Source organism: Ruditapes philippinarum, unplaced genomic scaffold, assembly GCF_026571515.1.
Source record: "Ruditapes philippinarum isolate M1 unplaced genomic scaffold, ASM2657151v2 ctg312_1_1_1_1, whole genome shotgun sequence".
NCBI classification, from domain to species: domain Eukaryota; kingdom Metazoa; phylum Mollusca; class Bivalvia; order Venerida; family Veneridae; genus Ruditapes; species Ruditapes philippinarum.
Window position 1 is genome coordinate 166,193 of NW_026860715.1, and position 13,720 is coordinate 179,912.

The following is a 13,720-nucleotide window of genomic DNA, read 5'->3' on the forward strand; positions in this document are numbered from 1 at the left end:
AAATATTTCAGTTCAATGGGTTATCTAATACAGGTAATTATGCAAAACATTGCAATAAAATGTGCACCATATTGTGGAGGCCGAACCTTTCGTTACCGTCAATCATTAGTGGGCGTGTTTCTGAAATTTTGCGCAATTATCGAACAATAGTGACAGGATGTGCACGCAGAATTAATAATATATGCAAATCTGCACGGTAAACATCTTCTTGTGTGAGCTACACGCATTTTCTTCCAGGTTGGTCAACTTTCAGAATGCATAAAATTGATGCAAATTGCGGAAAAAACACGGGAAATGCAGTTTTTTCTTATGGGTGAAAAACTAAAAATAAATCGTGACAACAGCCAATGAAATAAGGCGTTACAAAAAAGTGATGTTTGTTAAATTACAATAGTATGGCAGCCATTTTTTTTACATTTAGAGATCATTGTTAGGAAAGAAAGAACAACAAAGGTAATTTTGAAGATTTAAGTTAGCGTCCTTCCAGGAAGCACTTAAATCTTAAGATACTCGAACACTTAAATCTAAAGACACTATTGGACACGAGTTGAGAGAATATAATATGTTTTAAAACGTTAATCTATTATCATACTCATTAACAATTCTAAAAAGCGCTAATATATCAATACAGATGAATATTTTCATAAAATTTTCAAAAAAAAAAAAATCCATTAAAAGCTCTTCTGATATTCTAGAACAAAAGTTATGCTCCTAATATTCAAAAACATTCATACTAATTCAATTTACATATGTTAGAACTTTGTTAGTTAAACATCTAGGAGCAGAAATGAATATCAACTTAATAATAAAACGTTCTAATCTATCATTTGTCATGAAAATTATATGGAACAGATTCAAAATTAACAGTTGCATAACTGCCGCTATTATCACATGATCTCTGAATCCCGAAGGTTTAATTGTCAAGGGTGCAGCACATTTACGATGTAATGTATAACACGGTAATGTGAAATGCGATCTTAGTTTTTCAACATAATCGGTATCATTTCAATGCAATGTTAGAGCATAACACACTTAATCATATTCGGGTCAATGAAAAATTGACGTAAGGTCAAGTCACCCGGCAACGATGAATAGGCCCCGCCCCCTGCAAAAAATCTATGACACACAGACCAGTTTTATCTGTATTTATAAAACGCATTATCGCTTATTAAGTTGTTAGTATCGTAAGCGCTAACAATTATAACAGACATTAAAACAAATGAACCGCGAAAAATACGTTTTTCTTACTACTTCTGAAAGCGCAGAAATTAATTCCATATCGAATGATCGTGTTAAGTTATATCTTTAATTGTTTTGGATCATTTAGAAAGTATACAACTTTTCAATAATTGCACTTACACGAAATGTAAACTTTGATATATCGAAAATCGTTACTGATCAGAAATGTCACGCCGGCCTGACATGCTGAGTAAGTGGCACAATAAAACTTCAAAAACGTACTTTAAACAATGAAGACGGCACCAAAATGTTCTAACTCTGAAGTAAACAATTGTGTTATACAGCTATTACTTTTGTCTATTTTAACGTGACTATTGATAGACATAAAGTCAATCAAGGGCACATTACTTTGATCGTCTGCCAACGCTTCATTAGCGGCTATATTTACAGTGTGCACCGTACAGTAAATATACATTATCTGTGTCAGGTATGTCATAACAAAAGAGTTTAACATCTCGTTATCATGCACTTATTGCAGTTAAAAAATTCAATAAAGACCCCAGTCTTCAGCCTAATTATATAACACTTTGTGTAGAGACTATTAAATATGTACCCAAAGTCATACAACCAAACAAAACTGTTAACAAAGGTCAAATAATTGATGGAAAATTAAGGGTAAATATTAAGCTTTCACTGAAAATTTCATTCAAAATTAATATCATGAGCAAATTACTTTCAAAGATGTAGTTTATAAACATATTGGTTCAAATTTTAAGCAATTTCCACTACAAAAAAAAACAAACAAACAAAAATCATTTTATTGGAATTTATCTTGTAAGTAACACCCAGGGATTTTGAAGTCACACAAATGTCAATATCAAGGTCATATGAGCCGCGTCACGACAAAACCAACATAATGGGTTTGCGACCAGCATGGATCCAGACCAGCCTGCGCATCCGCGCAGTCTGATCAGAATCCATGCTGTTCGCTTACAGACCTTATAACAAGTAAAGAAACTGATAGCGAACAGCATGGATCCTGATCAGACTGCGCGGATGCGCAGGCTGGTCTGGATCCATGCTGGTCGCAAACCCATTATGTTGGTTTTGTCGTGTCGCGGCTCATATAATAAATCTTCAGCTCTCATGTTAGGATGAGGACAAATTGTCTCCTGCACTATCAACATTGTTGCATACAGACGCAAAAATACCTTGATATTCTCAATTACTTTCTATATGCTAGTTCTATACTATTCTTTTACCTTTCAAATATAAAACACCAAGCCCAGAGGCGCACTGAGCCACAAATCCCCTTCCCCTGATTGGAGCACTATACATGTCTATGAATATGAAATTATATTATGACACATTCTACAGAGTCATTCTATACATTCTTAAAAGCTGTCCAGTTAGCTCAATAGGTAAAGCATTGGACTGTAAATTGGATAACCCAGGTTTGATTCTCAGAGAGTGCAGGTCACTTTTGTTGTGATTGAACATTAAATCTTTTCTACAGTCATTGCACTGTACCTCTGCTCTGGGATGTACAAAAGTTATCAGTTCCTTGCAAATGTGAAGTTAACTAGTACAGATAAACTGCTTGACAGCCTGCCCAGTGGCTGAACAGTGCTCTGGTATTAATTCAATGCGGCTTACTGCCATGATCCAGATTGAAACTTAACTTCCAACACCACATAAACATTCTATATGTTTATATAAGTACATGTATATATATGCTTTCAGGCTATATAAACTTCCTTAATCGATATCAATAAAGAAGTACTCTGACCATTGGTGCAGAAAAAAGATGGCCAAGGCATTCTTATTATACTTCCATACAGGACCTTGTTTTTTCTCAAAGGTGATACATAATGTTATGGCAAGTTAAGCACCAAACAACACATCAATGCTTTATGCCATTTTGGAAGGGAACTACTGGCCATCTTGCATCCTATAAGCTTTAACCTGCTGGTAAAAAAGTAATCAGCTTTTGCCACCAGTACTAAGCCAGGCTCTATGCTGTTGTTAGCTCAATTTTTTGTATTTTGTTAATTGAAATCCCTTTATTTTTGAATAGATTGATCCACATTCAAAGCAGGGCAAAGTCATTATACATATTCAGCAAGCCGAGGATTATGAGAAAATCACATCTCCTTTTCTAACAGCTGCAGTAATGACAAACTGATAGTAGTGGAAGGAAGTCGAAAAAACATCATCAGAGCTTCTGCTTAATTTACTGGAAAATTTCAAATTTTACACTTGTCACCAGAAGGAGAATATGACAATTATCTTTTGTAGTGATTATTCCCCGTGTTGTTATACAATTGTAATACTATACAATATTTATACCGATTTGCAATATGACTCCAATCCCACAATGCAATTTACGATCTTTATTCTATATGCTCAAATATCAACCGTGCGCATGCGTGCTAACATAGTTATGGCCAAGTATCCCATGACAACGTGTTTGCATATGGCCGCTCGGTTTATATTGCCCTGATAAACGCTGCAATGCACAAATATTTTCCTCTGCATGGTTTTTATTACTAGTGCTTTTAGCTGAATGGATGCAATGATATTTGTGCAAAATTCTCTGTAACCAGTAATTCCGATGCAATGTGCATTAAAAATTACAATAAAAACCAAGCGAATCGGAATAAACGCTAAGATATCAGCTAAAATGATTGAGTAATCGCGCTTTGACCAGGTTTAGTTTTAAATTTAGTCTCTTAAAACAATAAATGCTACAAAAATTGTATGACATTGTAATGTGGGTATCATTATAGTCAAAGTTCACTCTTAACATATATATTTTATATATTTAATATCTGTTTTATACTGTTCTTATATACAGATACAGTACCAATAAAAGAGGGCTCTGCAGCTAAAAAAAGTGGAGAAAGACCTGACCTGTGTGTCGTGTCTAAATATATGTTATGCGCATTGAAGCAAGATGTTTTAACCACAGACATTCCTAACAGTATTTGAGTTGTTACATCATTGCTGACCATAGCCCTTGGAACTAAAAGTAATTAACCTTTACCAGCAAGCCTGTACATCAGAGCAGTCTCATCAGGCTATAAACCAGTGGTATATTTGTATTTTTGAAATTAAAATCCCTTAAAATCAAACTGTTTGTTCCAAACACAAAGCAGGGCGAACCTGTAATAAAATTTTGAAGGCTAAGTGTTAATATTAAGTTTACACAGAATTTATTTAAGTTTGATTGTGAAGGATGCTATTTCAAATCCCTTCCTAAAACTGACAAGACTAGTGTGTGTTAAGTTTCTAACTCAAGGAAACTACAGCTGCCGTGATGGGGTTTGAACCTAATATAATAACTAGAATTAGGGTATACAAATTAAAATACTGATTACTAAACACAGACTTAAATGAGACTTTATTCATAATAATGTAATTAATAATTAAAGGAACTCCATTGAGGTTTGAGGTCCAAAAGCCTAAAAACATTAATGTTTTTACTTAGATCAACAAGGGCATTTAAACATAACATATGCAAGACATTTAAGAAATATGCTCAGAATAAATTGAAAATTGCATTTTTGTGCTGTTTTAGCCTAAACGGAGTGAAAAGCATTGCAATGCTTTTAAATTTTGGAATTAGAAGAATCATCTTCTAAAAACAGAGTAAGTTAATGATCAGAAATTTTCCACACAAATTACTAATCTAGACCTACATCAAACGGAACATAAATCTCAAAAAAATTATTTCCAGTCCCTCATGTTAAAAAGCGTCACTGCAGTCCCTTTAATCATTAACTTGATACATTTCATGCCTTTCTTTGAATTTCAAACTGTCCCATGATTGTTAAATTAAATAAATTCAGTACAAAAATGCCATAATTTAGCAAGCAACAGTAGAGGGAGAAACTTGTCAAGACTGCATGGATGTGCTGGTTCGCCATGCTCTGTACAAACCCTAAAGGTTTGTTGTTATCACCTGACCGAAAGGGTTATAATGTCAAGATTCCAGTCATGTTGTTTTCAAATCACATGCGTTTTATAAGGTTTTTATATTGCAATGACACAATATGACATTCTTACTGTACCGTAGACACACAGCCTTCCTTCGCCTTGCTAGAAACACCTTGGTACTTATATTAGTCTAGTTTATACAAATTTATTCTAGTTTGTTTGTATTGAAAGCTAAAAGCTCACTGAAACACTCTCGAATTCATTCCTGGAACAAACCCAGTACTAAGCAATGAGTGTAAAGTTTCTTGCTCACAGAAACCATGACTTGCCCCTGATGGGGCTTAAACCCATGCTGCCAGCAATCTTTAGATTACTAGTCCAATGTGTTAACCACAGGGCCATGCTTAGATTCTGTCAATTAAATAACAAGTTACTGGTCAGACAGCAAGGAGGTAGTCAAACGTACCTGACACATGTACCGGTAGAATAGGAAAGTCATGTTTTGGACGTTTTGGACTCAAGTTTTCTGTTTGGAGCAGACATAACACAGTTACATTGGATGAGTCTGTAAGTTTGCGAGCTGGTAAATATGGGAGGGAATAGCAACGTTTTTAATCTCGAGACAACATTCAAATGATTCATGAAAAGCAGTTGGCAATCATGAGCAGAAAATGCCGTAATAATTCAGGAATACTTGTTTGATAATTATTCCGGAGCACTTATCTGAAATACAAGTTTCAAACTGACATTTGATCGATAAGCGCGTGCCTACGCGCTTGATTTAATATCAATCTACCAAAATAATTCCAAACAAGTACATGTAATGATAACGAATAAAAAAATTATAATGTTTTTTTTCTTTGTTCTTGTCAAACAACATTTACCGAATTTATTTTTTACCAAAATTGGCGATCAAATAAAATAATAAAGGTTCCGAGCGTGGGCGTACGCTTTAGAAAGGTTCAACTGTAAGCGCAACCAAATACAAGTCTGACGCACATGCTGCCATGGTAACAATAACAATACGACGGGACAAGAACTGTTTTCTATCGACCTACTTATAATTATTGCGATAAAATTGTCCGCTTTGTTTACTGCGAAACTGTAATGTGTTTAGTTTTGCTTGGATACAGCGAAACAATTGCCCGACATTATCAATGTTCCGAGGAAAATTTGTCAAAGAAAAATGAAAATGCCAGTCAGGTCCCGCTGCAACATTTCTTTTGTTTACAACTAACTAATGTTAATAAATATCAAGCACAATAAACGTGAATGGAGCATCTTTAACAAATAAGATAAAGTATAACTTGAATTTTCAAAGGAATTTCTGAAATTTTACAAGAAAAAAATTTTTCAAGTTAAAAAAGGCCAAGGACTATAAAAGCTAAGTAATTACTTTATAAGGAAACCCAATGCTCCGAAGAGACAACGCAACTGAACATAATACACGTTAAATTACCTTGTTTCGCATTTGTTTTCCTGGCAACATCTGTGTATTGCAAAAATAATATCATGAAAATGACAGGCGCAATTATGTGTCTTAAATGATGCATTTTGCTGACATGATTTCGCGTAATTTTATTGTTTTCGTTGCGCAGATGTGGCGCTTGTCAGTCAAATGAACTGATATCAATGACGAACAAATATAATATAATCATTAAAAATAATTTGTTAAAATTTCTTTAATTGAAATTGCAAATAAAATAATTCAATTTTATTAATAATTATAACAGCTGTAGGTAAATCTATGTGTGTGTTCCAACAAAATGCGACAATATGGAGCCATCGCCTGTCACAGCCCCAAACAAGACTACATGACAAAAATAGACTAAATGGGATGTGACTATCAATAGCGTTTTTTATAACGAATTTTATAGTAGTTATTTTTGCATCATGCTTTGTAAACATGCGCCTTAAAGCCTATTAATTTAATAAAATAATAAACATGAAAAAATTTTATAACAGGACAAAAAAAGTTATCATTCAAAACATGATTGATATTCCTTAATTTACCTTCATTAAACAACAATGCTTTCCATTATATCATATAATGACCAACTTCCAATTCACGCGCATTCATTACACGATCAGGTTACAAACAGCGCTTAGCTACGTAAACACATGTCAAAACCGCATAAAGGATTCTTTTATGTCTGTACGCGATAAAACTGAATGCCTGTCTTGAGAATTTGAATACAGGGTAATATACGACATGGTTTATAATCGTTAACACGCATGATCGTTCTAAAAATAACTTACCTTGACATACAACACAAATGCATTACACGTGTTATAAGCTTTAAATATATCCAAGATGGCCGATTTGTTTCATAAAATCCATTCTTTAACTAATATCCTTTTTTATAATACGGTGAGTTTCTGTTACCTCGTGAAATCACTTTCACAGGAACTCCAAAATGTTACATGACATTTTCAAGAATTTATAATATAAATATCTGTCGAACAACGATCGTATCTTTACAAAGAAAATACAAATTTCAAAATTATCTCTTTACTATAAAATTAATACTTTGTTTACTAAAACCAAGTTTAACTTTCGAAAAGAAGTGCATTTTAATACTAGACAGAAATCAACAGACTGGTTAAGTCGTAAAATCACTGCATTTTATTTATTCTGCACTCGATGCAGTGAGGTCATACATTTTGAGACATATAATTATATAACATGCACCCTATTGCATAATCATGTAATAAAAAGATATTTTCATGATCTTCTTTTTTTCGTTCTAAGAAAAAAATTGTTTATAATGCATTGTCTAAAAGTGCAAATCAACTAGACAATGCCGTACGAATAGTCTCCCTTGTTATTAAAAGCGTTAAACGATGGCGTTGTCGAACTTCGACTAACATTTTCCTTCCATAGGAAAAAAAAACTCCTTAAAGTTACTGCGTGTAAAATCATGAGTCAAACATGCATTTCTTTGTTGCAAAAATGCATGCAGACACATCCCTGTATCCTTGGAAAAATTGTAAAAAAACAAACAAACAGAACAACTTTTTATCTATTTTTCTTCCGCGACTGTCTAAAATAATCAAAGCGATATAACTCGAAATGCTATTTTACAAGTCTTTTCAATCTTTTATTTCTATGATAAAAATAGATTATCGAGAAAAACAACAAGTCTTGCTTATTTTGAAGCTGAAACCTAGACTATTTCCTAAATCCAGCATGGGGACCAGTATCGACAACTTATCATATGATAAGTCGAGAAACAATTTCGACGTTATCGCCCCTTCACTTCTGAAATGGTGCGAATCTTGATTTTCAACGCAATTTATAATCTAAGAAATTAATTTCTATTTACACAGTAGCAACATTTTTTCCAAGGGAATCCTTATTTGAAAACTCAAGCCGGTATTAGATGAGAATCCCAATTCTTTCAGTATATACATCAGCTCTGAACAGTCAGCTAGGTAAAGTTTTGGTTGGTAACACCACAACATTGTTAAGATCACATGCTGACTTTAGAATTGCAGACGGACAAAAATCTCAGGTGCCCCACCATATTATGAGTAGAACCACAAACCATAGAGTAGCTTGACAACATCTTCATATAACAAGATATATTCCAGTCACTTGTTAGCCATACCAGTATTGATATCAGAAACACATTATATATAGCTGCATTCAACATCTTAAACAATAGCATTGCAAGCTGTGTTTTATAAGAAATTTTTTCAATATTTTTATTGCAGTTAAAAAAAAGAGAGAATAACTCCTTAAAAGGTTGCTTTCAGGATAATGCCCCTCGCCTAACAACTTTTCTTGTCATGTTTATTAAGTGTTTCAAGTTTTAATAGGGATTACTTTGATGTATTAAAATCATCCAACTTAATAGTGCGTTTTAAAAAAAATTAAGTATTAGTTAAAAAGGGGGCATAACTCCTAAAATATTATTTTCAGAATTATGTGCCTTCTTTTGCAACTACTTGTATCAATATTATAAAGTCCTTTAAGTTTAAGTCTTGCATTGATACCTTTATAATTCTTTGAAAAATGGGATACATTACAGTTTTTGCACAACGATGTCAACATTAAGACGACACATTGAACTTTTTCTTCGAAACATTAAAGCTGAAAGGAGACGCCATGAGCAATGCCTGGGATGCATTGCTTCATTTGGACAGCTAGGATATTACTAGCTCCAACTTGGTTTCATCTTTTGGACAAATGTTCATGGGCTTACAACAACAACACTGCATTGAAGAAATGTTCTGTCTGTGACCTAGTGACCTTGACATCTATGCCATAGAGTAGCACTTTAAGGGAAGGGTTAAGTACAATTATGTTCTCTTAACATATCAACATAACCACTTTTGTTCAAAGGTACTCAGCAACAACATGTGTAAATAACCAATATTATAATGTAACTGACCAAAAGCATACATATACATAACCAACCAAAATTCTTGCATAAAAAATGCCAACGCAGTTATAAATTCATGGAGAAAAAAAACATGCAATAACAGACAGATTCCTGTGACCATGTGCTGGTGTTGAACGTTTTTTTATATGCTCGACCAAGAGCCAAATGTAAAACTGTTTTAATGTAAATACAGTCACGGCAGATGTTTTATTCAAAACAGAATTGTCAAATGACTTTGCACTTGCACGTGGAAAGCATAGCACAAGCAATGGTCACTTTATCAAAAATAGTTTACTACTGATAACAAATTCAGAATTACCAATTTAAATGCATATTTTTATGCAAGAATAGTGCTAATGCACCTTTTTTTGTGCATTAACATCTGTCGAAGTCCTTGAACTTATTTAATCCCTTGCCCAGTGGACTTGGGCTTTAAATGCCTCTGTGTGCTTCTGCAGATGTTACTGCACTAAAAAAGGTGCATTCACCCTGTATTATATGAAACTAAGTAAGTCATAAGTTAAGTATAGGTACTGTGTTAACAAAAATTAGACTGACAAGCGAATCATGTAACTGACAAATATAACACAAAATCTACAAGTAAATTACCATAGTAAAAAGTATAGATGAGTTTTAGAATTATAGAAAAACTCGTACCCGATGCTATACGGTGTTTGTTGATATTTTCGACACGGTACTGTAAGTATCTTCTACATCACTCTGGCTCATCTTCCGATCAAGTTCCATAGCTTCTTCATTTGATTTCTCCTTTAACGCCATCTGATAAGCCACCTCGAATGACTCTCCTAACGTCAAGATGATGTCATGTGCCAGGCTCTGAAAGTAAAAATCAAAATTCCCTGATATGACATGTCAGATCCTTGGAAAGCATATTTAAACAAAGTAAATTTCTGAAAATATATTTAAATTTTAGTTTAAACATATTTATATAAGCTTGATTGTGAAACATGTTCTTGTAACTTATATAAATCACCCTTCAAGTCTGCTTCCTTGAACTATTCAGTACTGGTGCCATAATGTGGAACCATGGTCATGACGCGAGTAGGTTAATTTGTAAATTAACCTTTACAGATGGGGAAAAATACTATTATCAATTTTGATATTCTGAACTGGCACAGTGATACTAAAGACTGGATTTTTTATGTTTTTAGTCCTATCATTATGCTATTTACTCTGAAAAAATAACAAAAATTCTATTATTCTAGAAAATTCTGTGACAACCTTTCCTTCAACAAAAAATCATCTACTTAAAAACAATGTTGGTGGGTGTGTTAAATGTGTACAAAAATAAGTTTGATCCTTATTGTATTCAATGTACATGGTTGAATCCTGGTCTTTATCCAGGTGTGCAACATACTGTGGGGTACAAACTCTTAAGTTTGGCAACTCTTTAGACAAATAATCTAAGGATCATCAACTTGTTTGATCAAAACCTTTCTATTAATCCTAAAACAGTTTGCTTAAAAATCTATAGCTATAAAGCCATCATAACCTTATAATGCAAAATGAATTAAAAATGAGATTTTATATAAAATAAATGGGATTTATTTACTAAATTATTATTATATTAAATTATTAGACAGTCATAGATCTCTTGAAATCTATATATTTGAAAAAAAAATTATTTTATATTCTAAAAGTTTATTCATTTTTCATATATTAATAACAATTTTATATTATTTTCAAGAAATAATGAGATATAAACTAACTACACCATTCTAAGAGATGACAGAAAGTGACAATCCACAAATTTCATCCAATTATCAAATTATAGATACATGCTGCTCTATCTAATTATAAGGAGTAATATCATCTTTATATATTTAAACATCAAACAGAACTCCCACCTTTTTCTATAAATGGAGACAAAATGAAGATAAATGTTCCCTTAAAATGATCCCATTCAAAGTTTACGACCAAGCAAAATCATCCACTATTCTCTCAATCATTAAATATGACACTTTCAATTTCTTATGATTGATGTGTCATTAAATGTTGAATCTTCTCATTTCCGTAAGTCGATGACCATCATCTTCCTTGGTCATGTGACTCGATGCTCCCTTTTCTTTACCCATATGTGATTTCCCACTGTTTCAACTCGGTACTGCATCGCAGCTGCATTATTAACAGGCCCCTATTCATTTTTTAGGAGACCGATTTTCACGTCAATAAAACATAGTGAACATTTCCAACTGCTCGTGCATTTCGCTTCATTTAATCCGGTAAAAAGATCGCCCGTCAAGACTGTTCTATATCCAACATTGTCAGAAACAGTCAAGAGCAAAGTATAATTGATAACACTTCCATTTCTATATTCAAGACTTCTCAGCTCCTAAAAGGTTAATAAAAACTTTCTATGCCAAATGTTTTGGGTTAACGTAAAATGTCGAGAATGAAATAGATCTGTCAAAACCGACAATGGAGACACCGTAGGTCCAGCATCTAAATGATCGTGATTATTGATTCCATGTGATTGGTCAATGCATTTGATGATAAAGCCTTTCATTGACTTGGATCAAAGGTCAAGTTTCTGAAAGACTTTGATGGCAATTAAGCAGTTGTAGACTTTATGTTTGGTGAAAAGGGAACATGTCTAAATCCCCCTAATTCACAGTCATTCTTTAATCTGGTTTTTGTACTATTCAAAACAGTTAAAAATTCTTGACATTGCATTGGTTTTAAAAAATACAAAAATAGGGACAAAATTTCCCAAGACTTAAGGAAATAAATTATTGGGAATAATTAGGCTAAAACTGTATGCCAACTACAAAAGATTTTGCCTATATTATTAGGTATTTAAAGTTAGTCAAGATATTTAATGCCATTTATGTATTTGACAGGAAATTTATAAAAGTGTTGACCTGAACAAGTATCAAAGATGGATGCTTATTTCTCACTTAAACCTTAAGTTTTATGGAAGAAAATGAACAAAGTCATGTTAAAAAATTTGAAACAGTATTTTTTTTCATATATAATAATGTCATATATAGTTGCAAGTGGTAAAGGTTAACTCATTATCAAAAGTCAAATGCTCTTCGATAAATTAAATATTCCTTTATTGTCTTGGGTTTGCATTCACTCAGCTCTGTATTTATCTTAATTTAAGTAATATCTTTAATTTTTACTGGTTTATAATTAAGATTTTGACTAAATTATACAGTTAGTAAGATCTGCAGTAATTATCTATTAGCAAATCTCAAGACCTAGTGTAAAAGGGTCTCATTACGGAACTAAGGAATAACTTTAAATGCTAAATGTCAAGGTCAAGATGAAAAAAAAAAAGAGACCTAGCTTGACCCTAATATTTGCATGGTCAAAATATGATAATGCATTATTTGTTTGAAAAATTGTAAAGCCAAACATTTCAAAGTGCCTGCAAGGTCTAGATGCTACCGAAAAGATGTACAACCTTGACCTTGACTCTAATATTTGCAAGGTTTTATCAAAATATTATTACACATATTACTTGTGTGTAAAATTAATCTTTTAAAGAAGAAACATATTTTAGACAAAAGCTGTCTTTTTATAATAATTCATCAAGAGAACTGCACACTGAAGATAAATGTGTTTTCTAAAACTTGTCGCCATGGATATATTGACATTCATCAGCCCAGTAAGAATCATCATATATACATTCCTATCAGTGAGTCACTGGTCGAAGGTCACTCTAAATCATGTGACAAGGAGACAATTTATTTTATCATGTAACATATAAAAGAAAGTAAATTACCATTGTGACAAATTTTCAAGCAATATTTCATAACATCTTGTTACATGCCTTCTATACCTAAAATTAATGCTTGAGGTAAAATACACAAGACTTGGGACACCAAAACAATTTTAAACTATTCCTTGATACAATATGTAGTAGAAACAAGGGAAAACAATTTTAAACAGAACATCTTAAGGTATTTTTAAGTGCATTCTGACATAAACAAACAAGATCTTGAACAATTACAAGTGACATACAATGAATGTTCCTCAACACTGCTTTGTTGCAGTTAACGAATTTTGCCAAAGTCAAACATCAACAATATATTGCCAAAATCAAAAGCTAACAATAAATTGCCAAAATCAACAGTCAACAAAATATTGCAAAATTAACAGTCCACAAAATATTGCCAAAATCAACAGCCAACAAAATATTGCCAAAATTAACAGTCAACAAAATATTGCCAAAATCAACAGCCAAC

At 32.8% G+C, this 13,720-nt stretch overlaps 1 protein-coding gene across 5 annotated transcripts in view; it reads right to left on the minus strand.

Moving 5' to 3' along the window:
• LOC132713155 (ankyrin repeat and sterile alpha motif domain-containing protein 1B-like) overlaps nt 1-13,720 on the minus strand; it is a 90,422-nt gene that overhangs the window by 4,548 nt on the left and 72,154 nt on the right. For all 5 annotated transcript variants that reach the window (XM_060695640.1, XM_060695641.1, XM_060695639.1 and 2 more), the window contains one exon: nt 10,164-10,343. In XM_060695640.1, coding sequence (XP_060551623.1) covers nt 10,170-10,343 — 174 coding nt within the window. In that variant the 3' untranslated portion in view covers nt 10,164-10,169. The remainder of the gene's footprint in view (nt 1-10,163; nt 10,344-13,720) is intronic.